The sequence below is a fragment of the Pygoscelis adeliae genome, unplaced genomic scaffold, assembly GCF_000699105.1.
Source record: "Pygoscelis adeliae isolate BGI_AS28 unplaced genomic scaffold, ASM69910v1 Scaffold402, whole genome shotgun sequence".
Classification (NCBI taxonomy): Eukaryota; Metazoa; Chordata; class Aves; order Sphenisciformes; family Spheniscidae; genus Pygoscelis; species Pygoscelis adeliae.
The window spans coordinates 4,628,796-4,647,735 of NW_008824411.1; the positions used below are offsets into that span (position 1 = coordinate 4,628,796).

The 18,940-nt window shown below is 45.9% G+C and overlaps 1 protein-coding gene across 8 annotated transcripts in view; it reads right to left on the reverse strand.

The window, feature by feature from the left end:
- PACS2 (phosphofurin acidic cluster sorting protein 2) overlaps positions 1-18,940 on the reverse strand; it is a 68,764-nt gene that overhangs the window by 15,537 nt on the left and 34,287 nt on the right. For 4 of the 8 annotated variants that reach the window (XR_663445.1, XM_009320609.1, XM_009320606.1 and 1 more), the window contains 10 exons: positions 18,117-18,274; positions 15,861-15,951; positions 15,120-15,197; positions 14,215-14,336; positions 13,304-13,439; positions 12,471-12,575; positions 10,829-10,935; positions 9,952-10,106; positions 6,413-6,523; positions 4,207-4,315 (listed from right to left, as the gene is read on the reverse strand). Coding sequence is in view for 7 of the 8 variants with exons in the window: in XM_009320609.1 (XP_009318884.1) it covers positions 4,207-4,315; positions 6,413-6,523; positions 9,952-10,106; positions 10,829-10,935; positions 12,471-12,575; positions 13,304-13,439; positions 14,215-14,336; positions 15,120-15,197; positions 15,861-15,951; positions 18,117-18,274 (1,172 nt within the window). In the remaining variant the exon portion in view is untranslated. Of the gene's footprint in view, positions 1-2,257; positions 2,291-4,206; positions 4,316-6,412; positions 6,524-9,951; positions 10,107-10,828; positions 10,936-12,470; positions 12,576-13,303; positions 13,440-14,214; positions 14,337-15,119; positions 15,198-15,860; positions 15,952-18,116; positions 18,275-18,940 lie in introns of all 8 variants that reach the window. The other 4 variants (XM_009320608.1, XM_009320605.1, XM_009320610.1 and 1 more) reach the window with 3 other exon arrangements.

The following is an 18,940-nucleotide window of genomic DNA, read 5'->3' on the forward strand; positions in this document are numbered from 1 at the left end:
TGGACTTTTATCACCGAAGGACCAGCAGGCCTCTAAGCCATTTCAGGCCAGGCACTACCAACAACTCTCCAAGGTTCATCTCTGGTATGAAGCATCTGTCCTTCCCACTGGGCAACTGTAGCTGTCTGCTGGCTAACACTGTCCCTGTTCCACCAAGTCTCCCATGGTCAAACCAAACAAAGGGACAAAGCAACTCCAGGTCCCCACGACACATCAGATGAGTCGCCTCCCTGCTTCCCCATGAAACTCCCATCCAGCACCCTTCATGTTCCTACAGCAGGCTGGACACACTCAACAGGACATCCAGCATTTCTTGAGCCTTGACTCCTCTCTGCTGCACTGCTCTGCCAGGCAAGGGGCACAAGTAAACTCCTGTTACGTTTCCACCAGCTGCCCAAGGAGGTTCATGCAGCAACCAGCCAGATGACATGGGCACTGCAGAGCCAGAGGAGGGACCGGGTCCATCTTCACCAGCTGTGTTCATGTTCGGCAACCGCTGCAGGGTGTGTTTTAGAGGCAGCACTCAGAGAAATGACCTGGACTCTGCCTAGCCACTGCCCTGCAGAGCCTCAAAGACACACGGCAGGCAGAAAACAGCGTTACCCCTGCTTCCTATTGCCCAGGAACCCTCCAACCCAAGACACTTGTGCTCCAGGGAGCAGGAGTTGGGGAAGTGCTCTACAACACACGAGAGTGAAGAGCTTTTGGTAAATGTGTAACTAGGTAGGAAATGACCCAGCCCTCACCCTGACAAGCAAGCAATGCTTTTATTTCCAACAGCCAAGCTGCTCCCCAGATTCGTGCAAGGGCTATTCAGAAGCCACATGGCATGAGCTGTGCTGGACACTGAATTACAGTGGGTGACACCAGCCCAGGTTCACAGAACTGATCAGCAAACCAGCTACACTGGGAACGAGTGTCTGTCAAGTCTCAGATCTCAAATACCGCAGGGTTTCATTCAAGAAAGCAATGCAGAGAGATATCAACGTCGATGATACACGCCTCCTAGTGAGAGGCCCACCTCTGCTACCATGGTCTCAGCTCCCCAGATGTTGCCTGGACTGCAGTGTTTCTTGACAATTCAGCAACCAGTAATTCTCCCAGTGCTCACAAAGCCAGTCACCCAATGTAACGCAGAGGAGCTGAAATGGCAATTCATTTCCTTCCTGAACCCCTTCCCTCGTTGCCAGCCCCCTTGACTTCAGGTAAGGTCAGCAAGTTGCTCCAAAAGAATGGGACAAAGCTTTCGCACCATTGCAGTCCATCACAGGCAGTACATGCGCCAACCTTTTGCCATGACAAACAGAACAAGGGGACAGGAACGAGAGCGGAGGTAAGTCAAAATAGGGGTAGCTGGCAATAAAGTTATAAAGCAGCTCATCACATACAGCTGGGTCCTAAAGACTGGCTTGGCTTTCCTTGGACCACGAGGGCTTGTTTAACAGAGCAAATGCTAGGATACTAGGAGATTTGTCTTGCAATGAATTTGTAGGTAGTGCTGCTGTTTCTACACGGACCACTGCCTTGAAAGCTGGCCTTGGAGAAGCCATTCACCTCTGGCTTCAAGGGAGAGGGAGTTGCAGTAACTTTGTGAACTGAGGACAAAACAAACAATGTCCAATAATCATAAGATTTGAAGCAGGCGACCCTGCAGAGCAAGGGGGTCTTGGAGGCAGCTCAGAGAGCAAAACTCCACTGCTAGCATACATCTGTCTCCTCTTTCTTAAGCTCAGAGAAGTCCCATACATTTGAGATAGCCTGCCAGTAAGAGACTAGTCCTCAATGTTTTGATTATGGAGAGACGATTTGCTGGTCTGCACTCGGACACTGCACAGCTGCACCCCACCCTGAGCCACTGAGTGCCACCTACAGCACTCCAGTTCCAACAGACGGGAACTGAAAAGCCTTTGCTCAGTCCTGATCCTTTGGAGCTACACTATATCCTCTGATGGCTAGGAAGAAGGGAAGAAAAAACCCTACCTTCTCCGTGTTTTACTGCTCAAAGCTACTCTCTCAATAACCCCTTCATTCCCATTCAGTTTACATCCTGGGAACCCATATGTGTGGTCCAAAGGCAGAGCAGTCATTTTCAACAATGCGTTCTGCCAGCAGATGCCATAGTTTCAAAGCAGCGAGCATAATTTAACCTGAAGCACAAACTCTGCATCCCAGACCTGCAGGAGCTGTTAAACAAGGCACAAAAGACCAGTTCATGGGAGAAAAGGGATAGAAGAGGGAACCTAAAAGGAACTGATACCTTATGGTAAAATCAAAATGAAAGCTCTTTTTCCTTTTCAGAAAGCAACCAAAGAAAAAGATAAATATGTTATTATACTTACAACAAAGTGATGCATTCATTTAGATAGCGCTAATGGAAACACAATTTCTGTGTTGTTTTTCACAATACCCTCCCTAAGTTGCTGCCCATGACAAAGAGCTGCATTTCTAAAGAAAGCCACACGGGGAGATAACTGCCCATCACTCCACGGGAGAGCTTGTTCCTCTAACTCACTCTCCAGTTTGCTCATGGGGTACTTAGCTGAAAGTAGAAGTTATTTTAAAGGGAACACAACAGAGATACTAAAAGACTGCAGGCTATGCCACGAGTCTGACTAAAAGTCTCAGCAATCCCTCTTCCAAGCAACCTTCTGCAGGGTTTGAGCTTGATTTAAACCTATCAACAGCTTCAGGCATGGCACCACCAAGTCCAAAGGGTCTAAAATCCAAATGGATCAGACCAGCTTGGTAAAGCGGTCATGCACACTGGTGGGAGGGCTAAGCGTGTGTGTTGCTGAAGTACATTTCAGATGTTTTTCAACAAAGTACCAAATTGACCTTTCTGGGCACATTAGAAACTCAAAATGGTTAAATGTGTGTTAATGACAAAAATGAACCTGTAACAGAATGGAGAAGACAGTGGAGACCAGTGCAGAACCCATCAACCGAGGGTGCAGAGAAAGAACAAGGCAGCCATCAGAAGGGATTCACACTGCACCAGGGGTTTCTGAACTCGGTATTGGTAACTAAGCTAAGTCTTCACACCAAAAACAAAATAAAAGATTGAAGCGAAGAGCTTCGAGCACCCTATGACTCTCCAAACTTCACCTTTATCAGGTTAACATTACATAAGTTCACAAATACATGAAGAGAGTGCACTCTTTTTAATGGACTAGTCAGTCTAGAAAAATTTTCCCTAGGAGAGCATGAAAAATGGGCTAAATTTTACTGAATCACTTCTGCAAAGTAACGTAGAGCAGACACAGGAATGGAAAAGCAATATACAATGAACATTTCCAAAAAGAGGGAAAAAAAGTGATTCTACCCACACCTTTAAGCCCTCCCAGTTCTTATGCAAAGGAGGCACCAATGGGGGTGTTAATGGACCAAAAATGAAAGATCAGATATAACATGGGAAGGGTAGTAATTAACAATTAACATCACCCATGCCTCATAGGAGATTGCTAGTCCCTAATTGAGAAAAATCATGAGCTGAATGTTTGTCCTGCTCTCAGAAATTATTGGGATGCGATTGGGAGTCTATTATTCTCCTCTGTGCCTCAGAAACTGCATCTCTACCCTTCAGCGACAGTTACTCTTCCTCCTGGACCGCAGCCACATGAGGCTCTACATACTTCTGAATCTTGTTTTCAGATCCCAATCCTCCCTCCTACAGGCTGCTTATCCCTTATGAGAAGTAGAAATAAAACCTGGTCAATGTCAGACCTCCCCAGTAGGAATCCTGGTAGCCTGCAACTGCCAATCAACAAGGATTCTGTCTCTCCTGCAAGAAGCTCTGCTATTTACACTCCAAAAAGAAAGGGTTTCAGTTCAACACCGATGTAAAAAGGCCAGGTCTCATGGAAGATACTTTGGCGGGGAATGCCGCAGTCCAGTCTTACACACCTAAGGTCTCTGTGGTAAGAGATCTCTGGAACCTAAGCAGATATAATCTGTCCATCCCCCATCCTTCCTAGTCCCCACTTCCCCAAACCTCTCAGATCTTCAAAGAAATCACTGTACTTAAAGTAACCACACTGTTGTAGATTCACTGTTATCCAAGTGGGACATATCACTGGGTGCAGGCTACTGTAAGGCTCCCAAGGTATTTGGAGTGGTTTTAAGACTGCTGGCACACGAGATGAGAAAAGCACTTTGCTTTCAACCTGATGCTCACTCTGGAAAGTCAGTATTACGTTAGTGACATACCTTTTCTGCTTGTATGTCAGCATCGCTTCAGCAATGGGCAACTGGTGTGCACAGTTTGCCCCCGCTATATACTGTGTTATCCGGGAGACAACATCAGGCGTTTCTGGAACTGCAATAGAACAAAGAGAGAAAATAATTTAAGTGACTTCTCAGACCATCACCAGCACTGTCCTCCATTTGCTCAGCCAAGCAGCTGATGGTACCCAGCCAGCTGCATTTGAACTGCATCTTCCAAAGGAAGCTCTGCAGCCTACCCCAGAGCACTGTAAAGCTGCCTGACCAAAAGCAAGCATCCTACAAGAGCACCAAGGCAAAAACATTAGGAAGGCCCACTAGATACACGGACATCTGTACGCAGCATTATTGACTGAACTATTACAGTTATTTTATATTTGTTAAAATGCTTTTCTTTGAAAACGTGTACCTGCCCAGAGTCAGCTTTAGACTTTTTCGCACCTTGACTGTAGGTATCTGCTGAACAAAGTGCCTAGCCAGCTCTCCCAGGCCTTGGCGAGCTGCTCTGCTCATACCAGCATTTGAGTTACCTGATTTCCTAACGAACTCACGGCCTTGCTGAGTTAACTGAAAAGACTGAGAGCCACGCAAGGGTAGGAAGAGCACAAAGATCACGTGTAGCAGCAAGTATGCTTCAAATCTGTGAGACTGTGTTTGATTCAAGTTGACAGGAAGACAATTCCTAAATGCCTTCCGCATTTCTTTGGTTTCAAGCAAAGAGGCTCAACTGTGAGATCAAGGGAATGCAAGTGACCTTCTATACCTCAATGGGCATTTTAACCCAGACTCTTTGTATCTGAACAGTGAACTGTGAAGAGCTATGATTCTTTGCCAGATTTTCTTATGCCATCGTGGGGTTTCTGTGCAGTTCTCACTGCATAGATGAAAATGGAGAATCTACAAGGTTTGGACTGCACAAAAATGAGGCTGCATTTTCCTCATAGCATGCAGGCAAATAAATAAGGGCTACAGCATACAACCAACTAAAGAACAGATATGGCTCTCGAGCTGGATTTCTATAGCTAATGAAGTATTCCTAACCCAGACACAAAAATCAAGTCTGTATTGACATTTGTCAATGCTGCACGTTTTCAAGTGCAGCAAGGAATTAAAAGAAACCAGTTCCAGCCATCTGTTCTTCCACGAGCTTAGAATCAAGGAAAAGTGTAGGTTGGGTGGCACATTAGGAGATATCTAGTACAGCCTTCTGCTCCAAGCAGGGCTAACTTCACCTTCGGAACAGGCTGCCCAGGGCCTTGTCCAGCCAAATTCCCATCTGCTGGAAAAGACTCTGAACAATCACCTGTGAAGAGGTCTCTCTCCCCTCTTCTCACAGCTAGAGGACTTCCAAGAGCATCCTAGGAGCCTCAGGCACTCTGAGGCACTCACACAACTCCAACAGGAGAACCACACTGCAACCTCCCCACCCTCATGGTGCTCCAAAAACTCCAAAGCTTTTTCCTTCTAGTGAAATTTCTGTATGGGATATGCTGCCGTGAGAGCATCACTCCTCAGTCAAATCTCAAGCCTTCATGTAGCCCTAAATGTCAGATGCAAATCCTCCTTTCTCCCATTTCTTTCCATTCTTGAAGGAACGGATGGGAAAACTATAAGCATTAATATTTTAAGCAAATTAGTACTGTAACACACAGTAAGGCTTTACCCTGGCCTAGAACAGACTCAGATCAGAACAGGAACTTGTTGATCTGACCTAGGGCAGCTCCCATATGTTACAACACTGGTGAAGAATAAAATTCTTTTTTAATGAGAAAGATCCTGCCAGCAGACTTCAGAAATGTCAAGGTCATTCTCACACACAACTAATATAAGTTAATCTTCCCAGAGTTTCCAGTTTTCCAAATCTTTTAGGCTGGACAGTTTCTGAAGGGCCAAAGAAAGCAATGTACTAAACTTGGTAGTGAGACCTCCACATCAAAGAACAAACCTGAGAGCTAGGTAAAAACAGAGTGACTCAGAGGCAGCTAGTGCCTCTGGGAGGCAACAACTGTTTGCAGACCACCACGTGGAGGACATAAAAAGGTCAGCATCTGAAAAGGGAATGTGGTGGAGTGAGGACAAAAGAGGAATAAAAACATTTGTCTGCTTCCTCTTGCATTTACTTGACCTTTGCTAAAATTACTCATTCAAGCCTTTTATCCCACACAGGCCAGACACAGACACATGGTCTTACCAGTGGTCTGTGCTTCAAGTTTGTTGAACAGATCTCTCCAGGCTAGATCTTGGAAGAAGTTGTTGTATCTATAATCTACAGACCCCAGATACTTGGCCACTGGATGAGAGCCTAAGAAAGAAAGGAAAACATGACAGTTGTTCTTCCCAGCACTGAATACAAGCGTGTTTTTTATCTGTAAGGAATTAAATTCCAAAATCAAAACTACACTACACACCCCAGAAATAAATTTCTTCAATTATAACTAAGTAATTTAGTCCAGCTTATCTCTACAAGAGCATGCAAATAGACTTCCCAGCAGAGAGACTGCTTCAACACCACTGATATCTTTCAGTGACGCCTCCCCCTTCCCCCCCACCAAATTAAATTTTAAAAGGCCAAAGAAAACAGGACTGGGAAACTGCTGAGGAAATAAATGATTTGGAAGACACAGAGGCCCTACAGCTCTCCATCTCAGTCTCTCAGTTTTGCAAGCGGCTTTCCCAGCAGACCTTCCTGCCCGCAGGCTGCACCGCACGCACCACAGCCAGGTCACCTCTGCCAAGAGGAGTCGGACCCCTTCCTCCAAACACCATTTGCACACTACAGCTGTTTTGCAATACTGAGAAGAGGCAATTGTCCCCAACCAGGAAAAATGACCCAGGGAGGCTTGTTTAATAGGTGGAGAAGGGCTATAAGTTCAATAAATAGGCTGTAATTAAAGACAGAAGGCAGAGCCCAAGGATTACAGTCCCCAGTGGATGCTGGCATATGCATCAGGTCCCTGCTTGCTCTAGCTAAGCCTTATGGCTCCGCTATGAGCATGGAAAGACCTCCTTGCAGAAAGTTTGTGTGTCCAGCCTCCAGCTTCCAGCCCTGGCTGGAGATCTGACTTCATACTTATACTGAGCAGGAGAGGGAACGCCTCTCCTGCTAATGCCTAAGCATGCGACAAACTCTGCCCTGGGAGGTGGTAAAAATGTGCCACCTTCCTTTTAGGCCACATGTGTCCCCAAACCAGACAACCTGCTCTTGCAACTACCTCTCCAGTCTTTCACAGGAGAAAAAGTGTGCCAGGATTGCACTTTCCAGTCACCACATTTCAGTCATGCTCAGCATGAGTCCCGCACATTTACAATCAGCCATGAAGTGGCCTCAGAGTTCCTCCTAATCAGCTTATTTTCATCCTTCCTGCATACCAAATTCTCACATCAAGCCACACTTCCAGAGACTGCAACAGATGAGTCATCAGCTGGTAATTGGTAACCAGACAACTCCTTCCAAGAAGACCCCAGTTGCTTAACTACACTCACCATTCTCCAGTAAAGCTCATGGTGGAAAAAACTCACTGTCTCTCCTCAGACCTCCAAACCAGTGCTAATTTCCAGACTTCCAGGGAGGGTTCAAGCAGAAGGTGTCTCTGAGCTCCCCTTATTAGAGACTGGGACCCAAGTTCTTTCCTGGACCCTCCTGATCATGGCTACTTTTCAGACCCATCATTTCTTTTGCAGTGGAGTTTTAAACAGTGCACGTAGAACAGCTCTGCACCAGGCACTGGGGAAGCTTTCCCACATGCTGGGAAAACACATTGCATATGGCAGATGCAGTTGGAAACAAGTACTAAACACAAGGTCTCCCAAGAAGTTCTATCCATGGGAGCTAAATAAAATGATAAAAAACTGCCAACAGCCAAAATAACCCCCAACCTTTTTTTCTATTTTATTTGCCCCTTTTCAGTTGTTTATAGGCTGCTTTGGACATCAAAGGAGTCTTTCAGCCATAGAATCAGAAGCATGAAGCAGAAGTGAAACTCCCAGTATGGATGCTTAAAGACACTAAGCATTTCTCATTGTTAACAAACGACTGTAGGTTGACTCTTCTGTCATCGCAGCATATAGTTGTGGAATAAGAAGGTAAAACCATCTTAGAAAAAACTCCACCATTCCTACTTCGAAGGTGCTGCTAACAGCAGAAAGTCTTTTCCTTTAAGACATTTATGGCATGGTCACCATTCTGTCTTTGGTGCTTTTTCAATTGTCAGAAAAGAGAGGTTGCTCCTCAATCACTTTAATGAACTGCCAGAAAGCTGGCCAGAAATAAGCACTTATCCGATCAGGAAATACTGCAGACTTCCATGGGAAAGGCCCTGTTAGAGAAGTTTCTATATTTAAATAACATTTTAAAAGCGTTCACAGTTCTGAAGCAGTTCCATTATCAAAGTGCTTTGTTCTTTTTTTTTTAATTACCAAAGAAAGTTTTAAGATTAAAAAAAAAAAAAACCAAAAACACACTAGCTAAATCTTGCGCTTCACTTTCAAAGAGAGAATATTTTCAGATCATTAAAGACTGCAGGACAGAAAACTTCTTCTGAGGCCAGGAGACAGTCAGCATGCGAGGACCGAAGTCCTCAGTCACACAGACTCTCATTCAAAGCGCGTTTAACCTTGCAGAAATAATTTTTTTGTTTTTACCCCCTGCAGGGCTCTTTCTCCTCTTCCTGCCAACCACTTTGGAAACGAAATACCTTCCTTACAGAAGGATCCAGCTTTCTTCCTCTGCCTTTTTCATTTGACTTCTGCAAATCCCACCACTGACTTGACAGCCTAACCCCACTGTTCATGGTGCCGGGCAGCAGCTTCTGACTCCTACAGCAACTGCCATCAGCTGGTCCCAAACCTAGAAGACCGGCAAATATCGAGAAAAAGTGTTTTTCAAGTTTTCTGTTGCCTACATCATCTAAGTGCCCTGTTCACACAAGCCAAGCCTCAGACTAGACCAGCTTCTGGCATCACACCCTTGCAACACCAACATTGCCCAGATGCCCCCTGCCCACAAGCATCCGTGACCGCCTCGCTGCTACAACATTCCTCACGTTTCTGACTACAACAAGACCCCTAACGTTATTATCAGTCCACTCTACTTCCCCCAACACAAGCGATCCAAGCTGAGTAACTTCCCAGCCAGGCAGGCTTGTTGAGCTGCTGGAAGAGCAGAGATAAGGTGCTGGAAAACTGAGGGGAAAGAACCCAGGAGAACAGCACGTAAAGGAAAGGTCAAAAGATAAATGTAATTTGAATAATTTAAACCCTCAGCAGTTTCAGAGCCTTCAAAAAATTTTCAGCCCCGCCTCCTCCATAAACATTTTCAGTGTCAGCCTCAGGGAGGCCAGAACAGTTATTGCTGTGGGAAACATGGTGCCCAATGAATTTAAGATTTCAGCCAGGGAAAGGGCTTCCAGAACATTATTCTGTGCATTCATTGTACCGTTATAAAAAGATATATATGAGCCTCCCTGTATGGGGAGGAAGTACTCAACCCCTTGCTTCAAACGAAAGGTTTACAAGCAGACTTTGGCATCAAGAACGTAAAGATGAAATTCACTCACGCAAGACTGGCAACATTCCCCCAACACAAGCATTACACAATACTATGACAGCATGACGTTTGCCTCATTTAACAGCCATATACCTAGCCAAAGCTTCCAGGAGGGCTTCTCCTGAGGGAACACATCACATTTAACCCGTTCATCTTTCTATGAAGAAAAATTGTTCCTTATTTACCTAGAGGGATGATCAAAAATCTCATGTAGCCGAGCCAGTCTGGGGTTTTGTGAGACAGCTGCTCTACAAAGAGCCTCAATACAGCACTGAGGTAATTCTGGGCTCCGGCCACTGCAATTTTAATTGGGTTTGGAGGCTGCGAATTGCAGTTACAGCTAGACAGAAAAAGAGGAAACATATTCATAATCGTGCTTCCAACCAGCTATTTCAGAACAAGTTAAAAAAAAAACCAACTGGTTAATAACAACCACGGCAGAAGAGAGCTCGTTCAGTACACAAGGCAATATCACAATGATTATAACATTATCAATAAAATGCAATACTGTTCAGTACTTTCTTAATCGGTTTCCTTGCTCCTTCTTTCACACATTTTGATAATGTAAAGGGCTGGACTCCCAACTATCTAGGTTAGGACGTACCTATTGCAACTAACTGCTGTGTCAGAGAACATACTCAGGTACCCACAGCCCTCAGTAGGTATCTAGGGAATGCCTTGAGGAATTAATCTGGGAATTACTTGGGTGGGGGGGAGCAAGAACTATTTAAAAACCTACCTATTAGCTTTGCATGCTTTACTGGTTATTAGATCTGACCTATGAGGCAGCCTCCAAAGCACAATCTTTTAAAATCACCGGTGTCGATGAAAGGAGACTTGTATCTCCACACACATGGCAGAGCAGCAACAACTTCGCAGGGCTGGCAAGTGCTGAAGAGCCACACAACTCCGACTTCAGGAGAGTAGATTGGGGAGAAGTATTGGAAGGGAGAAGTATTTCTCAGCTATTGAATGAAAAACTCCCTGGGCACTGGGGCACAGGAGCTAAGAGGCTTTTAGAGCTGAGACTCAACAAACAACACAAGCAAGGTGAGAACTTACTATCTCTGTATCCTGGAGACAATAGTGCTGAAAGCTGCCTGAATATCAGCTGAGGAGCATGTGCAGACCACTGGCAAGGTATGCTTTTGCAAGACATCTGATAGGTACTGAGGAGAGAACAGAACATTTTATAGTCCTTTTTTTGGTACAGTTTGTCACAAGAAGAAAATCTGCCTCCCCCAGCCTCCTAGGTATTCTCACACCCAAGTGTGGGCACTCTCCCCATGTCCAATTTGTAAGTGATATGGCTGTTTCCCAAATACCTTGTCCTTGTGCATCAACCAAAGGAAAGCTCTTCCTCTAGAAAAATGGAAACATTGCACCTTCTTGACAAACACCAACACCATATCCAAAAGAACCGCAACGACAACTCTAGAACAGCAGGGGTTTTATGGCCGTAGACAGCAGGGTAGCAGCAGCAGGCCATTCGCCTAGCAGACAGCACTGGGTGAGAGCAGATGCTGTCTACTCACCTGCTTCTGCAACTGCAGTTGCATCTCTCTGATTTCAAAAGAACTTAAACAAATGCAATGTTCTGCCCACCCCCAAGCACTAAAAAAAGGGAAGGGTGCTAGCAACACACATGTTCCTCATGAGGGACTGTTTCCCTTCCATGCAGCTAATGGGAAACAAGTTAACGCACACCTCGGGTATACATGGACATAATACTGATGAGACTCAGCAATTATCTCACGCTTTCAAATTCTGCACCACTAATCTACACACTCCAGCCAACACTATCTTCACATCCTCTGATACTGCAGGCACAAGCTGCTAAAACTACTGGAAGACAACCTACAATGCTTTCTGTCCATCTCTAGAAGGCATTTCTCTATCTTCCAAGTATAGAGAAACTGGAATCAGTAGCTCAGCTGGTATTTTTGCTCTCAGACATTAAGACCCTAGTTCTTCCAAAAGCAGAAAGCCAAACCAGACAATGTAACTCCACAAGCCTGGCACGAGTTTTACAGCTGACAGTCACCCAGCACATGTTTTATTGGTCCTCTTCCACATATATTTTATTGCTTTCTCAGACTAAGGTTCCGAAAGGAGCAAAATTTGTTCCAAACCCATAACAAACCACCCCATGTTGCCAGCATAAGAAAGCACTGCTCAGGATTCTCCTTAACATAACTATCACTCACTCAGAAAAGATGGGGTGACATACCTGCAGTCAGGAATCACAAGTGTGCATGTGTGCAAGGCAACAGAGCTGACCTGAAATATTTTCTCCTGTGTTCACCACCTGTGCCTAGAAATCTCAGCCTAAACCACAAGCCAGTCCTCCCTGCTTCCTTTGTCCCAGTCTACCACAGTTGAGAATTAGGCTCTTGAGTGCAAGGGTCTAGCCATTCCCAGCATGCTTCTAACCAGAAGGAATGGCATTTCGTAGAAGAGAAAAAACCTCTGTGGAAAGACTCAGTTGGCAAAGCTTTAAAAGATCCACAGCATCTCCTTGTCAAATGAAATCCAATCTGTAGGCACTGAACACTCAGTATGCTGCCAGCCCCCACGCACCACCACTGCTCTTCCAACCAAGCAGCAGAACCTACTTGGTTAGTGGTAGAGCTCAAGGCCTGTCCATTCCTGAGGAGGAACAGTGAAGGAGAACTGTGCTTCAGGTAACGTCTCCTGCCTTTACCTGGCCTTGCCAGTCAGAAGTATTGACAAGAATAATGTTTTCTGGCAGATGGTCATCAGAAACCAGGATGTGATTTAGTTGGTCATACACTGTTTTCCTGGGGATCTGGAAATAAAGACACAGAGAAGAGAACAGTAGGATATGTCAGCTCCAATCGTCAAGCCACCAGCTCCAGCTCTTGCAATTCATGAGAGGTGGCTGTGCATGGCTGGCCAGTGCTCGGTCACCCCATCAGCAAAGGCACGCTAGCAGCCGCACTGGCTGCCGGGACTGACACTGATCAGCTTCTTCAATACTGCAGTATTCTGCAGGCTCCTCTATTAGCCACCTTCGTTTTGTTGGCCATTACTCCTTCTGCCATGCACTTTTACTTACATCACTTTATACCAACTAACAGTAGCCCAAGGAATTCTGGATTAATAGAAGCCAGGAACAATCTCCTTCAAGGAGGGAACTAAGTGAGTCCTGCAGCTAACAAAAGCATGGCACACATGCTCTGCAAAAGTCAGTCCCCTTTTGCAATGCCTAGCAATTTGCCTTATTTCAAAGGAGTAATTCCTCAGCACATCCCTATTCATTTGTCATCATAACAATCTGTTCTAGTGTTTTCAGTTTATGGTGGGCTGACAAAGCAACAAGCTGGCAAAACCCAGCAGACTGGATGGAAGATACAGTATCAGCAAAGACATAAATTCCCTCCTTCCTGAAGCTGCAGGGCCCAGTTCCTTTCCAGCAGGGACAGCAACTTGGACCAGAAGGAAAGGGACCACAGGAGACAGTTGGAGAAGAGGAAAAACTATGAGTGGCTGAAGAGACAGCAATCTTTTTCACACCTGTAAGTGGTGCCGGGTGTCTGGAGAGCGTTCATTGTCCAGACTGTTCGCTCTCTCGTTCTGCGGCCTCACTGGCTGCCTCTCCTTCAGAGACGTGCTCCTTCCCCGACGTCCCGTCTGCTTCCCTTCAGACCTGCTAGAGAGATGTGCTTGCATTCCAGAGCTGGCTCATATCTGAATGAGATACATCCCCCAAATCCCAGCTCACCCAGTCTGGCAACCTCAATAATGTGAGTGGAGGCCCTGGGGAATCGGGCACACACATCTGAGCTAGCTTGAGACCTGCTAATTCTGCTTCTGATAGTGCAGAGCACACAGTTCAGCTACAGAGCATGTTCCCAGGAGTCCCAGGCACACTTCCACAGCCCACGCTAAGACCCACACCACCCTGCTATTGCTACCCCAGCATAATAGGATCCAGCCATGCAAACTGCAGTCACACACCCAAAAGCAGCACAGAAATACCTCTTCAAAAGAACATCTGCTTGCTTGCAAATGACTGGAGAAACTATATGGTGGGGTTGCTGAAGCCCACATTCACTACCCTATTTGGGAAGGTTTAACAGGACATAAGTTAGACTTGACAACCACCTTTAAGGCCAAAATCTGCATCAGATGTTGACTTAGCAACAGTATCTTTGAGCAAGCAGCTCCAGAGTTTTATAAAAACTTCCTTGGACATGGAGCGGGTACAACACAGGAGAGAGGAGCAATCTCAGAGCAGTGCTGCCCTTCAGGGTTCCGAGCATTCATTTATCAAGTGCTCAAGACTCATCACACTTAAGTGCCTGAACACAAGGAGAGTCTCCTTTGAGTCAGTGGCTCAAGGCCATCCTGAACAAATGCTAGCAAGCTGCCCATGACTTCCCAAGCAGCCCTGCAGCAGGCGCAATGCTGTGTCACCACTCTACCTGGTGGACGGGATAATGAGGGACTCGGTCTTAGTGATCTTCCCGCTGGGTGGGAGCTTCTCGACAAACACATCTGGTGTGGGAAGTTCAGCTTCCTGGACCTCGGCTTGCTGGTTAGACTCCTGCAAAAACACAGGGAAGCAAGTCATCAGGAACAAACCCTCCCCTGTGTCTCACTACCACAAGGGCTGGCAGGAGGCACCCCAGCTTAGCTCTGGCTGGCGCACATTCCGCCTGCCTCTTCCAGACATGCTACTCACTGCCAAAAGGGAGAAGACAATACTGGCTATCTGGGGCTACCGGTTACCAGCTCTGCCTCACAAGGGAGCTGGAGGTAGGAAAGGTGTTCAGATACGCTATTTGGAATAGGCACTCTCCCAGCTCAAAGCCAGGGACATGCCTCCTCACGCAATGCAGATTAATTCAGCTTACCCAAATGAACTAGTGGATAGAGAAAGACATGGGAGAAACGTTACAAACTGCATGTCCCCAGTAGAGCAACTTGAGCTTTGCGATTTTTACCCCAGGACCAGCTTGATTTCTGCCAATTCAGCTTGAAGTAAGATTTCTGTCTGATAAAATGGAACAGCCCTGAGAATAGTTTTCAGGACAATACACATGCTCAGTAGCATACTTTGGGCCAGCCTTCCTCAAACCGAGAAAAAGGCTGTTTAAACAGAAGGCTACGTAAAGCATTTCGGTTTCAAAAGGCAGACAGACAAGAACATTCAACACCTAAGGTCAGGAGGAGCGCTCAGCATTATCTTCACTGCAGCTAATGTTACCTACGTAAGTTGTGTTGCATGTGCAACTATATGGACAGACAGACACATGCCACAGAACGCAGTTCACAGTTGACACCCAAACTGCCAGGAAGAATGTTAACAAGTGCGTTTTCAACTTACGTAAGAGACGGTGTCAGAAATACTGTCGCCTGCATGTTTGGTTCCAAGACTCTTTGCCTTTTCAGGCACTTCTACCTGCTTGAGAGGAGAAAAATCATTAGGAGGTATGGCACCAGCACAGTTTTCAGCCACTCTCTCTGGATCAGCCTGTTCAAAAGACACACTTCTCCATTTAAACATTGCACAGCTCTGCAGGATGACCAGGAGTGCTTCCTGATCACACCAGGACTGAACACGTTAGTGTGGGATGTGGCAAAGCAGTAGCTGATGCACAATACACAGTAGAGGCAAGGAAGTGCCCTGGAATAGGACTGCTATTCCATGCGCCTAATATGCCCATCCATGAGGGGATGGAAAAGGGGGTGAGCTGCCCCTCAGCGTTCACTCCCAGCCACCGCCAAACAGTGCCAAGGAGTCCCTGAAACTCCCAGGCAACATCTCCCACTCTGGCAGTCATTTCAAGTACATGGGAATCTGGAGCTATTCATACCATTAGCAAGTATTCAATACATAACCTGAAGATGTCCTCTTGAGTTAATACAATAATTGCTTTTAAAACAAAAAAACAAAAACACCAACAAAAAAACACCCCAAAACAACAAACATGCTTTCTTAGCAGAAAATTCATATCTCTGCATCCAAGTTTTTGGAGGGGGTGCTTTAATTTACACATGCAAATAGAGACAGTGCAGGTCTGCTACATTACCTGCAGATAGACAACATTCTTGAAACATGACTTACAGGACTTGATGGCTCTCTCTGGCTCCTGATGCTGTGGATGCTACCAATTTCTGTCTGAGAGCTGGAGTGTGACAATCCTTCAAAATAAGGTCTGAATAAGGAAAGCAAAAACAGTTTCCTATTATCAAAAACACCAACAGAGTAAGTCAGTCCACCACATTCACAGCAAAGCAACATGACTGTTCCCAGGGTGTCTTACTGCTCCCCAATGGTTGCAGTAAAATTTATAGGCTACTTTTGAAAGGAGGAGGAGGTCTCCAGGACAGGAAGAAAAGCCAGAAAGTCCAGAGACCCCTGTCTAGCCCTGACACTGATTGACCAACCTCCATCTCACGGATCCAACATGTCACCTGTCACACAGCAGACCATATTTATAAAGCTCTTACTAGGAATGCTCTCACACTACACACCAAACAGCAGCTTTTGCTTCCATAAAATCCAGGGTGGGCACATGGGTCCAGCATTTTTCCACAGCAGAACAGAATGCACATTCACCCCACACAGGCAGTTGTGTCCTCACTACCCCAAGCACCAGGTGCAAAGTTTCACACTGCAATTCTTGTTTCAGCTTTGCAAATGCTGATTGAACTACATGCCATTCCAGACAGGGTCTAGCTCTTGACTGAAATACAGCAAATAGAGTTACTGCCCCCCACCGATACTCTGCTCCTGTGGGTAAGTGACTCTCGGTGCTAATACGCATTTTATTCCCAGCTTGCATCTGGATTTGGCTGCCAGCCCTAGGATCCAATTACACATTTACTCAATAAGATAAGGTAGCACATACAATCAGATTGCGCTTCCGTGTAAAAAGGCAGCTCATCACACTAGGCTACAAGACTCAATTACAATTTAAGGAACTGATTTTTTTTTTTTTTTTTTTTTTTTTTTTTTTTTTTTTTTTTTTTTTTTTTTTTTTTTTTTTTTTTTTTCTTTTTCAGAAGAAACCTGCCTACAAGCATCAGCATTCAGCATTTATCACATCCCTTTCAAGATACGAACACAAGAACTGGACATAGCAAACCACAAAGTGTCTCCCCAGGACCAGACACAATAAGTTCTTATTCCAGCAATCACATATCCCAGAAGAGTTAGCTCCTTGGCTCCAGGGAACAGGACATGAGCTCTCATGTACAGTACAACATTTTGGCTTGTTTCAAAGCAGCTGCTTACCACAACACATCTACTTTCAAATCCCTTTGAGGTAGGGCCTACCAACTGGCAGTATATTGGGTCAAGCTCCAAACGCCTTTATAGGCCACCAGCCCCATCACTTACCACTGCTGCCCCAGTCTATCCTTGACATCTTCTGGCTCACTGATAGGGAACAAGTCACTCCAGACTCAGAATCTATTCTTAGCCCAACTAGGTTATTCTACATTAATTAGGATATTATGACACCTGGTAATTGGCTGGCATTTAGCAGATACTGTACTGACCAACTGCAGTGGTAGGCTTTGCTTGTTTCAGAGTCGTCACATTGAAGGCCTGAGCATGCAACCACATGCCAGTCAGAAGCATGAGTGCAGCTCAAACAGTCTCATGTTTTCAGTCTTTATTCAGGCAGGGACGTGACACAGCTCTGTTAGCTCAGGGTGCTGCATCTGCTCGAGCCTCTGAGCCAGCAATCCCCGGCTTAGCTCCACAGTGCTATGATTGCCCATACATCAGTGCCCACAAAAGCTGGTTCACAACAGGCTTGCGTGCATCTACGTGTGCTGCAGTCAGTCCCCTTGGGCCCTGAGGAACTCCTTTGTTTCTCCGCAGTTCTGCCTCCTTAATCCCTGCAAAGACTCTTTTTCCACACAGGGTGTTATCAGCTTTTCCAGAAAGACACAGTCTGCTTTGCCCATCCATGCCTCGTCCATCCCTGCCTCTACTTCTGCAGCTTCAACCACATCTCCTTCTGCCTTAGCACAGATTTCCTGGCTGTTTCTACCACCTCTTCAAAACACCTGTGTACGGTTTAATTCTACGACCTGCCTGTCAGCAATTCCTACCCCTGTGCTCAGGTGGCAGGGCAGGCAGAACATATGCAAAGGGAACAAGGAAGAAATGAGACTGAAGGGAAGTTAGACCCCTCCACACTACCCCCAGCTCACAAGCAGTCATTCACGCTGTAATAACACAGACGAGGGCTCCAAGTCAAGAGGCGAAAAAACCAGGATGGAGGGGTGGGAATAGAAACAACATCTAATCTGTGCTGACACTGCGCATGGTCTCTCCCTGGCCCAGCATAAGCCGCCCCACACTTACTTTAATTTTGGCTTTGGAGTGCTCAAGACACTGTCATCATCTTCCATTTCTGGCCCGCTGTCACTGGGGTTCTCTATATCCAGCGTGTCATACAGAAGGTCCAAGTCCTCCTCCACCTCTGGAACGTGCTCTGCTGGGTCCTGCTCTGAATCCAGAACCTACACGCAGGACAAAAGCAGGCATCGCTGACTCTGCTAGGATCCCATGTCACCTGAGCTCCCCCGAGGACTGCAGCACACCAGTCCTGGGAGTAAGATTCTGTTCCTAGTGCAAGGATACTATATCCAACAGAAACATTACGTATACAAGAAGTGCTTGTTTTAGGTCAAGCTTGTCAGTGTCTGGTTAAGCAGGAGTTACCTATTGGACTAAGCATCCACAAACAAGCTATTAGCCATAGATTATGTCCATTATTCAACCCCATTCGATAAACAAAGCTTTAAAAAGGCCCCTAATGGAGTCCCAGTTTTCTTAGAACAAATACAGAAATGCAGTACTCCCAACAGTGTAACCTGTCTTGGGTTTTACTGAAAAAAGTTGCCATGACACCTCCTGATTTGATACCCAAGCAGGTAGAAATGACAAAAATGTCCACAGGAGGCGCCTGAAACCTGGACAAGGATCAGCTGCCACCCACACACAAAGCTGAAGAGAACAGGTATCTCACACAAAACTTCACGGGTTGCTTCACATATACACCAGAGTAAGCAGGCAGCTGTGCACAGTTCAGAGCTTGCTTTTTGAATGGCAGCTCCAGACCGCAGCTATGGGTGCTGACTCTGCTGAGCTAACTTGGGAAGAACAGCAAAGCTAACAGGACTGTT